Source organism: Cetorhinus maximus, chromosome 12 (assembly GCF_964194155.1).
Source record: "Cetorhinus maximus chromosome 12, sCetMax3.hap1.1, whole genome shotgun sequence".
Lineage (NCBI taxonomy): Eukaryota > Metazoa > Chordata > Chondrichthyes > Lamniformes > Cetorhinidae > Cetorhinus > Cetorhinus maximus.
In genome coordinates this window covers 51,454,869-51,474,663 of record NC_135890.1, presented here as the reverse complement: position 1 = coordinate 51,474,663, position 19,795 = coordinate 51,454,869, and the positions used below count along the sequence as shown (strand labels likewise).

Below are 19,795 nucleotides of genomic sequence, written 5' to 3'. Positions count from 1 at the left end.
TTCTGGCAGAACTAGGCCAAAGGATGCTCTCACTGGGATGAGGGGGAACTGTGGGAGCCCTCTCTGTCAAGTCATATAACTGGGGAAGAGGAGGGCGAGGAGGGGCTGTTTCATCTTCCTAAAGAGTCCATATAATAAATGCACTACACAGTTTGAGATATGCCAAATATTCTTCCATTGTTTATGTACGCAAATCAACTCATGATCATGTTCAATCATTTTAATTCCAAAAATATATGAAAGCAAATAATGTATTACAATCCATTCCTCAATTCAAAGTCGTCTAATTCAAATCACTAGATAATTACTAGATAATATTTTGGCATTGATATTTTAGTTACGTTGGCTAATTTGAATTGCTGAATAATTCAATATTTTGTGTCAAAATGACTTTGAATAATCAGAAATAAAGAGTACTAACTACAAAAAGATGAATGAGCGATAACTATTTTCTCTATTTATGCTTTTCCATCTTTAAAGAACAGCACTAAAAAGTAAATGCTCCCTGACAAGTAAAACAGTTACCAGATGAAGATATCTTTCTAATCTATACACTGAAATATCAGATATTAACTGTCTGAAGAGACTGTCTGAACTTGTATTCAACTACAGATTGTATTCAAAAGTTAACCTTGTTAACCAGTGACCGAGAACTGTTGCTTACCTCCTGCCTACTACACCTTAACGTAGAAACAGATCCAGACTGTGGCCCATCAGCACCTAAGAACAGAAGCAAAAATTAAAATTAGATGCTTTGTAGCCACAGAATTTTGAATCAAATCCTTGTAAAATGTGCTAGTAGAAACTAATCTTATTTTTGGATTCTACATGATGTGCTGCTATTCTGGAAAATGTTGTTTTCAAAAGATTACTTAAACAATCATGTCCAAAGGGTGCCCCCTGACTTTTATATAATTAGATATAAAGGATAGAGATGAGCAAACACTTTTTGTTTTCCTCTTTATTTTCCATGCAGAGTAATGACAAGAATGATCCTCAATGTGAGCCAGGAGAAAGGTTCAGAGAGGCTTAAGCTTTAGTTAGCAGAAAGAGTGGACCTCAATAGGTATAACAAGTATTAAATGGCATAGATAAAATGAGCCTGAAAGATTGCTTCAAGAAAAGTCAGGAGGGCCAGCAGAATTCAATGAGAACTAGACTGGGTGAATGGACAGACATATGGGCAAAAAGCTTCTTCACTGAAGGGGGGAGGGGGCAGGGGAAGAAACATTTGAAATATCTGCCAAGCAATGAATCAAAGGCATTAGCTTTGGAGTTAAATACAAGGATAGGTGAATTGAGTGGGCTTTGATGGACTAAATAGCCGATACTACTATAGGAGCTGTTTTATATAATTATGCAGTTTGTGAAGGTGCTGCAGAAATCCATTTTGCTTCAAATAGGGTCCTTTAAAAAAGAATACATAAACTTGAGTGCTAGACTGGAAATGTATGCCACTGCCCTAAAACAAGTAGCAGGGGCTCTCTCCCTCTCTATAACATGCAAATCATTTGCTGCCTCAGGATTCCTTTGTTGTGGAGCAATTTTTCAAATGACAGTGGACCCAGCAGTAGCACCACACTAATGCACTCCCACTAACAGCTACTCTGCTCCACTCCACTCCTCCAGAACAGGGGTATAGAACTCCCAACTTTAATCCAAGCTGCAGCTGATTTAAAATCACAGGCAATGCACAGCAGCTGATTTAAAATCACAGGCAATGCACAGCAGGATATAACAGAAAAAGTCTTTAAATCGTCCATGATTAAAGTTAGAAGCGGCTGTGTGGGATAGGGGAAGAGAGCAGTAAGTGTCACAGCAGACAGCTAATAGGAAGGTGCTGGTTGAAATTGGGAAACAAAAAGTATACGTGTAGATGCTAGCCACAACGGACCAAATATTTAGTGGGTAAATTTCCAAATTTATTTTCAAGAAGTCTACGTTAAGGTAATGCATAGTAAACTTATGACTAAGGTCAGAACATATAGAATCGGAGAACAAGTAGCAGAATGGATAGCAAGTTAGCTACAAAGCAGAGTGTATGGGATTAAAGGTAATTACTTAGATAGGCAAAGGGTGGGGAGTTTTTGTGCTGGGATCATGAACATTTACATGAACAATTTAGACTTGGGAATTAGGTACACAATTTTAAGGTCTGTGAACAATATCAAATTGGAGGATGTAACTAACAGAGGTGGACTGCGACAAGTATTTAATAAACTCGAAGAGTAGGCAGGCAATTGGCAAATTAACTACAACATAGGTAAGTGTGAGGTGGTACATTTTGATAGGAAGAATAAAAAGGGCATATATTCCTTGGAAAGTCCAAATGGGCATAGAAACAAAGGGATCTGGGGGATGGATACACAATCACCAAAAGTAATGACACAGGTTTAATAAGGTTATAAAAGAGTAAACAAAGCCTAAGGGTTCTTATCTAGAAGGACAGAATTGAAAAGCAGAGAAGTTGTATTAAACTTTTGTTAGACCACAATTGAAGTACTGGAATAGTTCAGATCTCTATTTTATAAAAACAAAAACAAAACCAAAACTTGCATTTATACATCAATTATATATATATTTTAAAGAAGAACAGAGTCACTGGAGAAGCTACAAGAAGGATTTACTAGAATTATATCAGAACTGAGAGGTTACACCTGTCAGTAAAGGTTGAACAGTCTGCAGCTCTAGAAGAGATGACTGAGAGTAACTTGTTCAAGATCTTCAAGATCATGGAAAAGTTTGATAGGGAAAACATTTCCACCTGTGGGGACATCCAGAACTAGGGGCCATTAATATAAGACAGTCACTAATAAATCTAATGAGAAAAGGAGGAGGAACTTCTATACCCAATGTGTGACTGAAAGTGGAATTTGCTACCACACAGCATTTAAGGGGAAGCTAGATAACCACATGAGGGAGAAAGAAACAAAATGATACGCTGATCAGGTTAGATGAAGAAGAGTGGGAGGAGGGTCTTGAGTATAAACACTGGCATGGATCTATTGGGTGAATGGCCTGCTTTTGTTTTGCAATGCTGACCCTTTTTGCGTAGTGTACATTTTTCTTAGTGTACATGGCAAACTGTTTCCTACCTATCATGAACACGGATCATTCTAACCTATAACATCAACAGAACTAGAAAGGAACTTTTTTTTATTCATTCATGGGACGTGGGTGTCATTTATTGCCTAATTGTCCTTGTCAACCACATTGCCTTGGGTCTGGAGTCACAGACCAGGTAAGGACGGCTCCAGGTGAGTTTTTACAACAATTGGCAATGGTTTCATGGTCATCATCAGACTTATAATTCCAGATTTTTACTGAAATCAAATTTCACCATCTGCTGTGGTCCCCAGAGCCGAACCCCAGGTCCCCAGAGCATTACCCTGGGTCTCTGGAATATTAGTCAATGACAATACCACTATGCCACCGCCTCCCCCTGTTAACTGAGACTTAACTTCACTTTATCAGTTCAAAGCAAACTCAAATGCTGCAGTTTAAGACTTCATAATGTAACCCACAAGCTGCAGTTTTCATAGATATATTGAAACATAAACACATTCACTGTGGGGTGGGGGGTTGGTAGTGGAGAAGAAAATACAATGACACTGCACTAGTTACTTCTACTGGAAACCAAGACGGCTCCCATTCTATTATTTGAAGTTCTGCAGAAAAACACCTTTGACCAAAGGTCCATCAGACAGTGGTCTGCACGTAATGTCTTCAAGGCTGTGAGGGAAAAGATGGTTCCCTGAGCAGACTGTCAAAGTCATTTGGGAGAATGCTTCATCGTCAGAACTTTCTAACAAGCACCAGGATGTAGCTTGGCTGGTGGTGAGAAAGGCCATCCCTGTCAGATTCTTGCTACACGCCCTGAGTCTCATCCCCTCTGCACATTGCCCTCAAGCTGGGGAAGTGACTGTTGTCAACCTCCTTCTGGAACATGCCTTTGCAAAGCAGGTCTTGGAAAGCCACAGTGGTTTTTGTCAAGGTTCATTCCGAGCAGCTCTGTGACCCAAGGCTCTGTGCTTTGCAGGCTGTTCCCAGGGACGCACACCGAGACAAATATCAACTGTGGCTGGAAGATCATCAACTGATAAAAAATGTTCTTTGATCTGCCAGAAACTTGTTGGTCTTTCTGTGTAAGGAGCTGTCCTCAACCGAGTGTTGCAGACTGGCACATTCCAAGGTCCAGGACTACAACCTGAGGGACGCACTAAAGCTTGAGGCAGCCACTGCAGAGGTGCAATGGGGGAAGGTCGCTGTCTGAGACCTTTCAGCCAAAGTACACCAAGGGGCTACAAAATTTGTAGAACCCCTTGGGCTGTATGCCCAACACTGAATGTGAATACAAAATTATTGAAATTACATTGAGGCACCTCCAAGAGAAACACGTTACATACAGAAAAATTGAATTTGATTGCACTTTTTGTTATTTTGAGATGTTTTGACCCCAGGCTGTATGCCTGACCTGGAAGGTATATTGAAAATATCAAAAGAGTTACACTTGTATAGAGACACCCAAGAGTGGAACATACAGTGAGGAGACAAGTCAAACTTTAAGGCTCTTTCTGTAGTTTTCATGTTGAAAAGTTTTGTAATGTATTTTTACAAATTTTATGAATAAAGTATATTTTTGAAAAAAAAACCTTGAGGTCCTGTCCCAAAATAGAGTTAGCTTCTCTTACCAATGCTCCCAGAAGTCATTCTTTGCTGTTTGCTTTTGGTGAGCCCTTCTATAACATCGTCAATTCTCCAGAGCTCCTTTTGAATCTGAGGGCGTTGTTGACCAATCAACTCCACCTTGAGAGAAAAATAAAGATCGTTCTGACAAGAAGTACTGGCGTGCATCACATTAAAAGAGAAACAAAATTTTACATATGCCTTCCAATCATGTGTCAGACAATAGTGTCTGGTTGGGCGTACTGTATGCAAGCAAATAATACAGTAGGTCTGTCAAAATGGATAAAATAAGGAAATTATGGCAAACATGATGCGCCTATCATTATGCCACAGTGGGTATATATTTGGTGGGAAAGGATTATTTTGTTCTGAGTACAAACATGCCCAGGCATCAGGTCCATTTGGTCAAATGCAGCCAGTACCTGAACTTCATCACATCTGTCCAGTTGTTCTTGTAAATGGTTTCTTGCCAGAGTTACGTCATACTCTAATTTGTCATACTCTTTCCATGTCCTTTCTAGTTCCTAAATCACAAGGTAACATAGTTATATAGCAGATTTAATTCTTTTTTATAAAATGCTTTAAAAATGCACAATAATTTCCATTCTTAGAATTAACCCCACATGCTGCACACCAGGCTGAAGTGGGAACAGAACTTGAAACCAAGGCCACTGTTTTCTGGTACTCAGGTTAGCCACCAGGTGGGGTGCAAGAGCTGACTGTGGCAACAACTTCAGTTTCTCTCCCTAAACCCATCCTCCCTTCCTTTGGGAAAAGAATGTTATGCTCAGTGTCTTCCAGTCAATGATACAGCATGATGAAGAATCTATGAAGGCTTAAGCTTGCATTAGACAGCTCTGTGGAGCAGCACATTGGTGTTCAAATTTTACATAAAATCAGAAAATAAGCTCTCAAGTATTTACCATCTCCCATGCAAAAATGCTCATCGACAGTTTACGTGGGAGTTTAACATGCTAAAGAACATTGGGTAAGCAACTGCAAACTAAAGCAGACCTGGCCTTCGGACCATATTGGCAATAATTAAGAGCATAATGGAACTTACTGCAGTGGCTCTCGATACCTCCCGGCAAGTGCTGAGCAATCCGTTTTGTAAGACGTCTCTCTGTAAGGCTACACTTTGCACTACAGTAGGGTTTTCTGCGTTCATTTCAATCTCCTGACTTGCAGCCAGTAAAGCTTGTTCAAGTGTATGCTACAAAAGACAAAGCAGTACATAGTATTTATTGAATGCAATATATTCACTGGATATATAGATTCTGTTGAAACTGAAGTAATTTGATCATGATTTCTTACTTTCTCCTTGTGCAGCTGTTGCAGTTTCTCCTCTTGCTCTCGAACGACCTTATCCTGCTCGCACAGCTGGCTCAGTTTACCCTAAAATTACAAACAAAGATGGACAAAATAATGGGCAAACACCCTTCCAGAGTAGCACTATGACTAAACATTTCTTTAGGCTCAGCAGATGCTGAGCACATACATCAAGAAAAATGTCACTATAAGCAGCTATTTCTAATAAAATTTGCAGAACAACTCTAAATCAAAGCAAACTAGCATTCCTTACTTGGGAAAGTAGTAATCTCACATTTTAAACAAAGATGAAGCAAATTAAAATTAAGTTCACAAGCTCTCTCCTTCAGTATCACAGTGCGAAAAATCTTATTAACAAGCCAGCTCAAGAACAAAAACGTTTACAAAATAGTATTTGAATGTTTTAGCAGGCAAACACTTTTTTTGGGGGGGGGAAACCCATCTGCCACAAATGCACGTACTTCTGGTTTAACTGGGGTGAGCGAGCAACCTGTCCTCAAGAGGTGGGATAGATAAGTTAATGAAACTGCATGCCTCTGATTTTAGCAACCATTTGGAATTAATGGTTGTAGATTGGGTTTCCCAGAGTTCAAGAACCCAGTAGCTAAGCGTAGGCCCAAAACTGTCAGATTTAGTGGATAGCAGGAGGAGAACAGTGCTGCCCTCTGGCATTCCCAAGGAAAGCTACCGCAATAAACCATAAGACCATAAGACATTGGAGCAGAAATTAGGCCATTCGGCCCATCGAGTCTGCTCCGCCATTCAATCATGGCTGATAAGTTTCTCAACCCCATTCTCCCGCCTTCTCCCATAACCTTTGATCCTCTTACCAATCAAGAACCTATCGATCTCGGTCTTAAAGACACTCAATGACCTGGCCTCCACAGCCTTCTGTGGCAATGAATTCCATAGATTCACCACTCTCTGGCTAAAGAAGTTTCTCCTCATCTCTCATCTAAAAGGTCTTCCCTTTACTCGGAGGCTGTGCCCTCGGGTCCTAGTCTCTCCTGCTAATGGAAACATCTTCCCCACGTCCACTCTATCCAGGCCTTTCAGTATTCTGTAAGTTTCAATCAGATCCCCCCTCATCCTTCTAAACTCCATCAAGTATAGACCCAGAGTCCTCAAACGTTCCTCATATGATAAGCCTTTCATTCCTGGGATCATTCTCATGAACTCCTCTGGACCCTCTCCAGGGCCAGCACATCCTTCCTGAGATACGGGGCCCAAAATTGCTCACAATATTATAAATGTGGTCTGACCAGAGCCTTATAAAGCCTCAGCAGCACATCCCTGCTTTTATATTCTAGTCCTTTCAAAATAAATGTCAACATTGCATTTGCCTTCCTAACTACCGACTCAACCTGCAAGTTAACCTTAAGAGAATCCTGGACTAGGACTCCCAAGTCCCTTTGCACTCCAGATTTCTGAATTCTCTCCCCATTTAGAAAATAGTCTACGCCTCTGTTCTTCCTACCAAAGTGCATGACCTCACACTTCCCCACATTGTATTCCATCTGCCACTTCTTTGCCCATTCTCCTAACCTGTCTAAATTCTTCTGCAGCCTCCCCGCCTCCTCAATATTACCTGTCCCTCCACCTATCTTTGTATCATCTGCAAACTTAGCCAGGATGCCCTCAGTTCCTTCATCTAGATCATGAATGTATAAAGTGAAAAGTTGTGGTCCCAACACTGACCCCTGTGGAACTCCACTAGTCACTGGCCGCCATCCTGAGAAGGACCCCCTTATCCCCACTCTCTGCCTCCTGCCAGACAGCCAACCTTCTATCCATTCTAGTACCTTGCCTCTAACACCATCATGGGCTCTTATCTTACTGAACAGCCTCCTGTGCGGCACCTTGTTAAAGGCCTTCTGGAAGTCCAAGTAGATAACATCCACTGGCTCTCCTTTGTCTAAACTACTCGTTACCTCCTCAAAGAATTCTAACAGATTTGTCAGGCATGACCTCCCCTTGATGAAACCATGCTGACTTTGCCCGATTTTACCATGCACCTCCAAGTATTCTGAAATCTCATCCTTAATAATGGACTCTAAAATCTTACCAACAACCGAGGTCAGGCTAATCGGCCTGCAATTTCCCGTCTTTTGCCTCACTCCCTTCTTAAACAGAGGGGTTACATTAGCGATTTTCCAGTCCATTGGGACCCTCCCTGACTCCAGTGATTACTGAAAGATCACCACAAACGCCTCCACTATCTCTTCAGCTATCTCCTTCAGAACTCTGGGGTGTAATCCATCAGGTCCATGAGATTTATCCACCTTCAGACCTTTCAGTTTTCCTAGCACCTTCTCCTTTGTAATGGCCACCATACTCACCTCTGCCCCCCGAATCTTTTAAACTTTGGGGATGTCACTCGTGTCTTCCACTGTGAAGACTGACACAAAGTACCTATTCAGTTCCTCCGCCATTTCTTTGTTCCCCACTACTACTTCTCCAGCGTCATTTTCCAGCAGCCCAATGCCCACTTTTGCCTCTCACTTACCTTTTATATATCTAAAAAAACTCTTGCAATCTTCTTTTATATTACTGGCTAGTTTACCCTCATAGTTAATCTTCTCCCTCCTTATTTCTTTTTTAGTTGTCCCCTGTTGGTCTTTGTAGGCTTCCCAATCCCCTGGTTTCCCACTGCTTTTCGCCGCATTGTATGCTTTCTCTTTAGCTTTTATGCTGTCCCTGACTTCCCTTGTCAGCCATGGTTGCCTCGTCCTCCCTTTAGTATGCTTCTTCTTGCTAGGGATGAATTTTTGCTGTGTCTCCCAAATTACTCCCAGAAACTCCTGCCATTGCTGTTCCACTGTCTTTCCTGCTAGGCTCATCTCCCATTCAATTCTGGCCAGCTCCTTCATGCCTCTGTAGTTGCTTTTATTCAACTGTAATACCGTTACATCTGATTCCAGCTTTTTCCTCTCAAATTGCAGGGTAAATTCTATCATATTATGGTCACTTTCTCCTAAGGGTTCCTTCACTCTAAGCTCCCTTATCAAATCTGCCTCATTACACATCACTAAATCTAGAATTGCCTGTTCCCTAGTGGGCTCCACCACAAGCTGCTCCAAAAAGCCATCTCGTAGACATTCCACAAATTCCTTTTCTTGGGATCCACTACCAACCTGATTTTCCCAGTCTACCTGCATATTGAAATCCCCCATGATCACTGTAACCTTGCCTTTCTTACACACCTTTTCTATCTCCTGGTGTATCTTGTGCCCCACATCCTGATTACTGTTCGGAGGCCTGTACATAACTCCCATTATGGTTTTTTACCTTTACGGTTCCTCAACTCTACCCACACAGATTCTACATCATCTGACCCTACATCATTTCTTGCTATTGATTTAAGTTCATTTCTTACTAACAAAGCAACCCACCCCCTCTGCCAACCTGCCTATCTTTTCGATAGGATGTATATCCTTGGATATTTAGCTCCCAGTCCTGATCCCCTTGCAGCCATGTTTCCGTGACGCCCAGCATATCATACCTGCCAATTTCAATCTGCGCCACAAGCTCATTTACCTTATTTCGTATACTGCGTGCATTCAGATAGAACACCTTCAGTCCTGTATTTCCTGTCCCCTTTCTCATTTTCGTCCCTTTATTTGATGTGCTTGAAGTTAGATTCCTAGCCCTTTCGAAACACTCTGTCCTATTTTGTGTTCTGGAGACTTTAATAGCTTCTACTGGGCTCTCCATTCTTTTCAGTTTTTTCATAATTTTCCATGAAGTTGAATCCACCCCCCCAACACGCTAACCTGCTGCTTTGTTTCCCATTAGTCATACTTCTTGGAGTTTTACCCTCCGCGCCCCCCCCCCCCACCCCCCCCCCCCCCCCCACCCCGACCCCCCACCCCCCCTCCACTTTCTAGTTCAAAGTCCTGTTGACCACCCTATTTACCCTTTTTGCTAGAACATTGGTCCCAGATCGGTTCAGGTGGAGACTGTCCCAACAGTACAGATCCCTCCTGTTCCAATACTGATGCCAGTGCCCCACGAAATGGAACCCCTCTTTCCTGCACCACTCCTTTAGCCATGTGTTTACTTCCCTTATTCTTGCGTCCCTATGCCAATTTGCACGTGGCTCGGGTAGTAATCCGGAGATTATAACCCTTGAGAACCTGTTCTTGAATTTAGTTCCTAGTTCCGGATAATCCCCAAACAGGTCTTCTTTCCTAGTCTTACCTATGTTATTTGTCCCGACGTGGACCACAACAACTGGATCCTCTCCCTCTCTCTCCAATATCCTTTCAAGCCAGCCAGAGATGTCCCTCACCCTGGCACCAGGCAGGCAACATACCATGCAGGACTCTCGATCCTGCTTACAAAGGAAGCTATCAATCTTCCCTTCCTCCCCATGATCTGACAATCTCTCCCACCCTGTGACCTGTTAATCTTTCCCTCCTGAAATCGATCTCTTCATTCTACCCCTGAAGGTCCCTCTTCTCTACAATGTGGCTGCAGCCATCTAGCAGAGGGCTTTCCACCCTATAGTGGTCCAGCCTCTCAATTTGGTTGGCTGCAAGGGGGTGATGGAAAAAGAAATCATGGAGTCGTACTGCTAGGTAAATTTGGAAAGACCTCCGAGTTTCCTGTATTTTCAGCCGCTGGCTGTCAAAGTAACAGTGGTTTCCTCGGAAAATGCTTCTGGAGGAAAATAATAAAATAGTTTACCTTCTTGCAACTGCTTCTCCCCAACTCCAACTCTTATCTTTCTGCAAAACTCTCACTTTTTGGGTCACCCTTCCTATACTCTTGCATAACTTTTCTCTTGCCATACCTACTTTTCTCTATGACTCATTCAGTGATTTCTCTTCCTCGTTCCCAGCATCACAACCCCTCATTTATATGTTTTTTCTTGATTCAGCATTAAGATACAATTTCCCAATGCCTTTTCCTTAATTAAATTACATTTATTTGCTTTTAAGGTTAAGCTGGAGGTAATGGAAATGCAACTGATGAAGATTTCCACTGAAATTGCAATGGGAGCAAGCCACCCCGGGGGGAAAAAAAACAGAATTAAAGAGAATGGGCATGTCACATGCATGCAGTAGTGGAAAGATCGTAGCCTAGGAAATAAAGTAGGAAATAATGTAGAATGCAAGCCTAAGACTGCAGTTTATTAAGTTATTACAAAGGGAATTTTCAGGTTTACACTGGGTGATTAATTCATTTATTTTACACGGAACTGAAGAAAGCATTAATGAGTCTGTAGTTGCTTGTGTCTGCTTTATTGCACATCAGAACATGGGTAGCACATTAGGCTGTTTCCAATCTACAGGAGCCTGCCCATTGTCGATGGCTCCTTTATAGGTTCAGGAATAGGCTATTCAGTTCCTCAAGCCTGTTCTGCCATTCAATGAGATCATGGTCAGTCTGCAAGCTAACTTCATATGGGCCTTTGCCCCATATCACTTAATACCTGCGGCTGGTATTTCAATCTCAGTTTTAAAATTAACAATTGATCAAGAAGAGTTCCAAGCTTCTATCCTTTGAATGAGGTGTTTCCTAATTTCACTCCTGAAAGATCTGACTCTAATTTTTAGACTATGCCCACTACTAGGGTTGCCTAGTGTGATTAAATGTATTCCTGGAGATTTCATCACATGACTTTCTCCTACACTCCAGCCATTAGTCAGCCAACACACTCGTGACACACTGCCTTCCTATGCTAATTGGAAAGCAAAAAGATTCATTAACCAAATGGATGATGCTTGACTGTCAGCCAAACAGCCTTTCCACCACCCCTCCACCACACACCACCTCCCCACCCACCTCCACATCAAGCCAGCATACATTTTCAATATTTTTATATTTGGTAAAGAGAAATATCCAAAGAAAATGACAACAAAAATTTTCTTTAATGTCCCAATTATTTTTCTCCAGAGTTGTACACAGCAGTACCCTGGAGATTGATCTTCAATTTCTGGAGACTCCAGGCCAATTCTGGAGGGTTGGCAGCCCTAACCCTTAGGTCTTTGCTACCCAACTAGCAGAAATAGTTCCTTTTAGTCTACCCTATCTGTTTTCTTTAATATCTTGAAAATGTCAATCAAATTTTTAAAATTCATTCATGGCATGTGGGCTTCGCTGGCTGGGCCAGCATTTATTGCCCACCCCTAGTTGCCCTTGAGAAGGTGGTGGTGAGCTGCCTTCTTGATCTGCTGCAGTTCATGTGATGTGGGTATACCCACAGTGCTGTTAGGGACAATTAATCCTTAACTACCTAAATTTCAGAGAATACAACCCTAGTTTGTTAAACTTCTCCTCGTGGCTTGGAGTTAAGATATCATTCTAATAAATCTGGTGCTGCCTGTTCATGACATTTTAATGATCTGCATACCTGGATGTCCAAGTTTCTTTGGCCCACCACTGTTTCTTTTCAGCATTTAGGGAATACTCTGCTCTGTCCATTTTAGGCTCAAAGTGGATGACCTCATGAAAGGGTTAAACTCGAAGTTAAAAAGTGTTTTAGCAACAGCAGGACATAAGCTGAAAAAGCGGAACTGGAGAGTAGCAGATGTGCTTTAGACAGGATAATGGGGAGGCAGAGGCATAATAGACTTGTCACTGGACTGGTAATCCAGAAACCCAGCAATCCTCTGGGGACCCAGGTTCAAATCTCACCACGGCAGATGGTGGAATTTGAATCCAACAAAAATCTTTAATTAAAAAAAGTCCAATGATGACTGTGAAACCATTGCCGATTGTCATTAAAAAAACCCATCTGGTTCACTAATGTACATTAGGGAAGGAAATCTGCCATCCTTACCTGGTCTGGTCTACATGTGACTCCAGACCCACAGCAATGTGGTTGACTCTTAAAAATGCCCTCTGAACAAGGGCAATTGGCGATGGGCAATAAATGCTGGCTGAGCCAGCGACACCTACATACCATGAGCGAAGAAAAGAAAAAATAAACAAGCTAGTAGGGCAGAGGGCAAGGTCAGGAAGTGGGTGTTGAAATCGATGTGGCCTAGATGGCACAATCAGCAAGATATGGCAGCTCAGCATGGATGAGAACAATGCTTGATGTTTGTACACACGGGAAACAAGTAACTGAGACCAGAGAAGCATGTGATTGTAAATTGACAAGATTAGAATTCGTGTATGTGACCAAAGGTGTATATAAGGCGTGAACACATGTAACCTTCTAGAGTACGGTCTTGGACTGCCCAAGGCAGTCTCTCCCTGAGTACGCTTGAATAATAAACGTACCCGAGTCTCCTGGTGGTTTGTCAAGGCAAACTACAACACATCACATTTTCTTGCACTGAAATCCATTTGCTACAATTTTGCCCATTCACTTAATCTATCAATATCTCTTTGTAATTTTACTCTTCCATCTTCATTGCTCACAATGCTGCCTATCTTTGTGTCATTGGCCAAATTTGGATATATGGCTTTCTATCCCATCATCTAAGTCATTAATGAACAGTTGAGGCCCCAACACAGATCCTTGCAGGACATCAGTTGACACATCCTGCCAATCAGAGCACCTGTCCATTATCCCTACTTTCTGTCTCTTTCCACTCAGCCAATTCCATGAGCGTCAACTTTGGCTAATAGTCTCTTATGAAGGACTTTATAAAATGCCTTCTGGAAGTCCATATAAATAACATGGAAAGACATTGCCTTGTCCACCACCTCAGTCAACTCTTCAAAAAACCCAATCAGATTTGTCAGTCATGACCTATCTCTTTACAAATCCACGCTAGGTCTCTCTGATCAGGTGAAAGATTTCAAAGTGATCAGCCATCCTGTCATTAATTATAGGTTCTAGCAATTTTCTGACAACAAATGTAAAGCTCACTGGTTCATTATTCTCTTGCCTTTCTTAAAAAATGGAGTGGCATGCACAATTTTCCAGTCTAAACAAACAGTTCCTATGTTGAGAGAATTTTGAAAGGTTACAGTTAGGGCACCTACAAAGTTCTCACTGACTTCCTTTAAAACCCTGGGATAGAAATCATCTGGTCCTGGGGATTTGCCACTCTTCTGTGCCATTAATTTCTCCATTATTTTCTATGTTAATTTTGTTGAGCCCCTGTCCCTGATTCAATAATAGTTTCCTTGGGATGTCTGGCATGCTAATACTAATGCTAAGTAATTATTCAGCATGTCCTCTATTTCCTTATCATTGACAGCATTACTATTATAATGACTGTCAGTGCCTCAATGGTGTCTCTAGTCTCTTCAACACTCTGTGATAAGTACCATCTTTCCCTGCAGACCTACTGGTTTGGGGCCCTTTCAGTTCCATCTTATTTATATGTTTATTTTGTCTGTTTTAACTGATTATGGAGAGATGTATATGTATCGCATGTGCAGACTTGAAACAAATGTTGTTCAGAATGTTTACTGTCTTGTGTACATCCTCCATTTGAAGCCAATTTGCATCATTTATGGTTCTGCACCTCTTCTCTTATTGCTTTCTTACTGCTGATCCTAGTCTTTTTCAATAAATACTGAAAGAGCTTACTTTCCTGCTTCATGTCTGCATTTGGGATAAATAAAGAGAATGAGAAGTAGAATATTTTTTTAAAAATGTTGCCATCCAGCTAGATATTATTGGCAACAATAGTTGGTAAGTGACTGATTTGTAACATTGCAATACTATTCAGCTGTATCAATACAATTTTCATGGTAGCCTAGTGACTTCTATGTATCGCTTAAATAATAGTGGCGCTTGGTGTATCTCATCTCTGCAGACCTCACAGCTGTAGCTGTGGAATATGACATGACATCAGTATCCCAAAGGTAGTGGAAGGAATTGATCTCAGCCAAGGTTTTCAGTTTTCTGGGTGAGAGGTGGCGGGAAAGAGAAAAGGATGGATAGAAATTGTGAATAATGACAATTTCCTTGGCAGTTTAAGCTTCACATTTGGGAGGCTGTTGTTCTTAGTCAATTAATTGACAACCATCAAATAAACTTGAAGAGAAATACAGCATTCTCAGTATCTATAAGCAATTTTGCATTGTATGACTTCTATTACAGTGTATATATATATATTTTTTTTTTCAAAATTCTTCACATACATCTACAGGCTAAGCAATAGCTTACACAAAATTGCACTATTTAAGCTACAGAAATTTAAGTTAAGAATCTGCAGTATGTCCTTAGAATACATTACAAAAACTTACTATGACCCATTAATACTATAATTAGAAATTGAGCTAGCAAAAAATTGTAAAATATTTTCACCTACATCAATGTCCAGATTTTCACGTCTGTGGCTGTATAAAGTTTCTCTGTAATCATCCTGCTGAGCCAGCTAAAAGAGCATGAATAAGAAATTGTGAAAATATTAAAACATCAATAGATTAACAGAAGAAGGGAAGTCCAGCAATCTGGTGCTCCCAGCAGTTAGCCTAACCTAAAATCATATCTTATTGAATGGCAGAGAAGGCTTGAAGGACCAAGTGGCCTGCTCCTAATTCGTATGAGAGTATGAGCTTTGAAGATAGGGCTAGAATAGTACTGAAGCACTGATTTTTCAATCTCTGCTCAGTTCAAGCAAGGCTCCCACTGGGATAATGTGATTGGTGAATTTAGCTTTGGAGTTAATCAACTCAATTTATTTTTGCCTTGAAATACGAAAGTTCAGGTTATCTTTGATAAGAGGGATAAGCAGGTGAAATTATTCCATGGAAAAGAATGCTCTTCAGAGATAAAGGAATCCTCAGCAAATGGTTATAGAATAGGTTATAAAATGGAACATTTACACATTATACTCAAAATAGATTTTTAAAAATTAACATTTTGAAATTAGGTTCTTTGAAAAATAATGCACTAATGCAAGTCCACTTGTATGATATTCTTTTGCCTGAAATTTGAATTGAGCCACTAATCTGTATAGTAAAGAATTGCAGCCCAGTATTCAAATATCATAAAATAAAAGCAAATACAGATGTTGGAAATCTGAAATAAAAATAGGTGGTGCTGGAAATACTCGGTAGGTACGACAATATCTGTGGAGAGAGAAACAGAGTTAGCATTCTTCATAAGAGTCACATTTGACTCAATGGTAACTCTGTTTTTCTCTCTACAGATGCTGCCAGACATGCTGAGCATTTCCAGCACTGCTTATATTTCAAAAACTATTTCAAGGCATAACATTTTTAGAGGCAAGTATCTATAGCTTAAAATTTATGAAACACTTTCTTAACAACAAACTATCTACCTTTTATGACCACATTCCAAGTGATGAGGTAAAATGTTGGGTTTGCTCAACCTAATATGGTACCAATATTGCAAACACCATTGTCAAATTTAATGCGAGCTGCTCAACAGAAAAATGATCCATAACGATTTCTTCTTCAGGTCTGCAGAGCAGACAGTGCAGAGGTGCCAGTCCCATAATGTACTAAACATTGACTATGACTATGGTCAACAATATCATAGCAATGAGCTAAATCTCACTGCTGTACAGCACAAGAAACAAAGCTGAATATTTTTATTTTTAGCATGCTCCAGAGCTATAAGTTAATAGTAATGTTAAATTCAGTTGATATGGTGTTGAGAAAACATCACAAATTTGTAACACTTATTTCACATTTGTAAAAGGTATATATTACAGAAAAAAATAAAAGTCTGGATGTTCCAAGCTGCATCATTTTAATACTAGGATTAATAAATCTATTTTTTGTGCGACAACCAAAGTCAAGAAATTCAGATTCTAAATGTGGTGTATTAAAGTACACTTCATGGTTGCAAGTTACCATTAAAACAGATAAATGAAACAGGCAACACAAACTGGGGATAAAACTATTCTGTGCTAGTAGCACAAAATGTACTGGAGGCATGTCTTATACCAAATTTTTTTCTTTTTAAAGTAAATAGAAAAAAAATTAGGGGGGTAAGGATTGAGGGGCCACGGTGCTGTAGAATGGCCAGCCAACTTGCTATGAGTACATTTCGTGTAGTTGCCACAGGTCAATTTTACCCTCTGAAGTGAACAATTACCTAGATAACAGAATATTTGCATAACTGATCTAGCCACAGCCTATATAACTGTTTGTTGCCTTAAATCAGTCACCTCATCATTATATTTATCAAGTAAATATTATTATATCCATTTTTAAAATCTATGTTGAAGTTAATGTGGAATGCTGTTCCTTTCATTCTTTTAACTGCATTAAAAAGAAATCAGCCTTATAGATGGTTTGTTCAACTACAACAGTGGCTAGACTGCTTCCAGTCTGGTCAACTCTCAAATCATCTTAATTAAAGAAAGCTTAGACATCCATCTCACTATCCCAGTGTTAGTTGGGCTGTTAGTGAAACTACGCTCATCTTAAAATATAGTGGTATATCAGATTTTAGGTTATTAATCTGCAGTACTATAGAGCTTAATCCATATGAGAAAGGCAAGAAACAGTTAGGACAGCAATCTCACAGTTATATACAAGTTTTAATCATTTACCATTTCTATTTGGCAGCACATGGAATATTGACATTTTCATAATAAATGTCCATAGCATCACCAAACATACCTTGGATCTGATCTTAAACATTTATAAATTGAAGAAAGTATGGAAACAAGCTATAACATTTCTGCTGCTTCTGCTGTCATAAACTATATACATTTAATTAAGCATGCTATCACAACTGCCATGCAGAAACATTGAGCAATGTTGAAGAAAGACACAGTAGGGGAACATGTTTGAGATCAACTTCAGATTACTTTGTGGAGACACATTGAGGGTACATGAGTGGAGGTCAGTGTATGAATAAGCAACAGTGCTATATTTATACTTCAGGAAAATTTTACAAAATAATTATGCTTTTGTTCATTTGAAAAGTGACTTGATTTTTTTAAAACTCAAAACAAAATGAATTAGAGATGTTTGGCAACAGAATTCCAGTCAAGCTTTAGTTACCTCAGCATTCAAGACTAATCCATATTTATATATGTTATAACCTCATTTCACCAATTCATTTTGGTTTGATTTGTTACTGTAACAAATCAGTGGATTCATTTTCTGAAGTTTTATTTCACTTCCTGTTCCAGATGAGGTTAGATTCAATCTGGAGCTTGTCAGACTTGTCTCTCTTATGTAAAGCATAACATATCTTGTGGATGGTAAAATAAGCCATGCTAACACTATTCCAGCTTGGTTCTAATGCACGGATGAATGTCATTGAAGTAAATAAGAACTCTAGGGTATGATTTAAGTGTAATAAACTGAAAGCTGCCATACACAGGGCTCTGTGATTAAGCAAAGCAATCAATATCCAAGACCTTACTTGCTTGTATACTTGTGGCCTTGGTGCCGAGTTCTCAATCATAGTGTGAACCGAGGCGATTAAAGGTTCATTTTCTTTCATCTATTTCAAATCAGGAGGAGCATACAGTAAACATCAGTTTACAGCATGGCTGGATTTAAAAGATGAAACAGTGATTATAGCTCCTGCTTTTTAGAGTAGATACCAAAGCCTTTTGCAAGCATTATACACCAAACTGAAAGGATTACGCTAGGGGTATTAGATATGATGAAATTGAAAATCAGCTTACAAGTCTGATTATAAAATTCTGTGAACACTTTAGTAGGAATTAATCAATTGGGTTCATCTTTTGCAAATTTGTAACAACTCAACAGGCTTGTGTTTTACTTGAGAAAAATTATAATATTTTCAGCATAATACAATGGTGAAATGCTTGAAACTCAGGCAAAATACTTCCTTTTCCGGCAGTAAGAGGTAAAATATGGAGTTTCCTAGTTTTCTGTTTTATATTTTATCTCCGAGTACTCAAAACAAGAGATTTATTTTATGGAGCTATAACTGATTCAATAATATCATCTCTTACCTCCCACAACAGCCAGAAGTTTATAAACAAAAGGTTTTTTTCAGTTGAAGAGAAAGAATCACCACAAAATCCTAATTGCTAACAAAAGATGCATGTATACATACTGAAGTATTTCAGTCCTTCCTGCAGATGGAGCTTTTACAAAATTTCCTCCTCTATGAGGCAGCACATTTTGCTTTTGCAATTAGACAAAAGCCTCTATGCAAAATATCTGCTCACAGGCAACCACTGAAAGTACAAACTATAGGTATAACGAAGGACAGTAACACATTAACATGTGTATGCACAAGTCTTTGTAACATACTATATATTAAGTCTTTGCATTGAATTGAAGTTGCATGGTTAACATTTAAAAATCAACTACAACATATGCTATCAAAATAATGTTGCAGCTTAATATGATGCTATTTGAAAAGATCAAAATAACAAATGAATTAATTCAAGACACTGGGTGGAATCTTGTCACCTTAGTTTTAGCATGAATGGCGGAGTGATTTCTGGATCAACCCAGTCACGAGTAGTGTGCCATCTGGTTGAACTGTCTGGAAGGCATTGAATCAGAACCACCTTTGCGATCATCATCCAATTAGGGATGGCAGGCAGGATGGCGGGCTGGGATTGCGCTTGTGTGTGCAGGATTTAAAAGGCCAACGACACACTTCATAATGCTGCACAGAGATTTATACTGTGGTGACTTGGAGGAGCTACATCCGAAGAAAATGGTAGGGGGATGGGGAAGGTCTGTAGCCTCATTGAGCTGTGAAAGTTTCCTGCAGGAACTACCAGCAAATTCTTTACCAAGACCTCTAGCATTAATATCAGCCTATAAGACCTGCTTCAGCCACCACAAGCCTCTGCCTATGGCTGACCTCAGGCTTGCCGCTTTATTGTACAGCATGCATGTCAGTTGAGGCCTCATTGGTATCCCACTGTACACTCGCCTCCTCTATACT

General features: G+C 40.0%; 1 protein-coding gene across 4 annotated transcripts in view; it reads right to left on the bottom strand.

Annotated features, from left to right (window-relative positions):
• plekha5 (pleckstrin homology domain containing, family A member 5) overlaps positions 1 to 19,795 on the bottom strand; it is a 369,212-nt gene that overhangs the window by 32,343 nt on the left and 317,074 nt on the right. For 2 of the 4 annotated variants that reach the window (XM_078553583.1, XM_078553584.1), the window contains 6 exons: positions 15,240 to 15,305; positions 6,001 to 6,081; positions 5,750 to 5,899; positions 5,109 to 5,210; positions 4,692 to 4,806; positions 665 to 720 (listed from right to left, as the gene is read on the bottom strand). In XM_078553583.1, coding sequence (XP_078409709.1) covers positions 665 to 720; positions 4,692 to 4,806; positions 5,109 to 5,210; positions 5,750 to 5,899; positions 6,001 to 6,081; positions 15,240 to 15,305 — 570 coding nt within the window. Of the gene's footprint in view, positions 1 to 664; positions 721 to 4,691; positions 4,807 to 5,108; positions 5,211 to 5,749; positions 5,900 to 6,000; positions 6,082 to 15,239; positions 15,306 to 18,280; positions 18,411 to 19,795 lie in introns of those variants that run through there. The other 2 variants (XM_078553582.1, XR_013578140.1) reach the window with 2 other exon arrangements.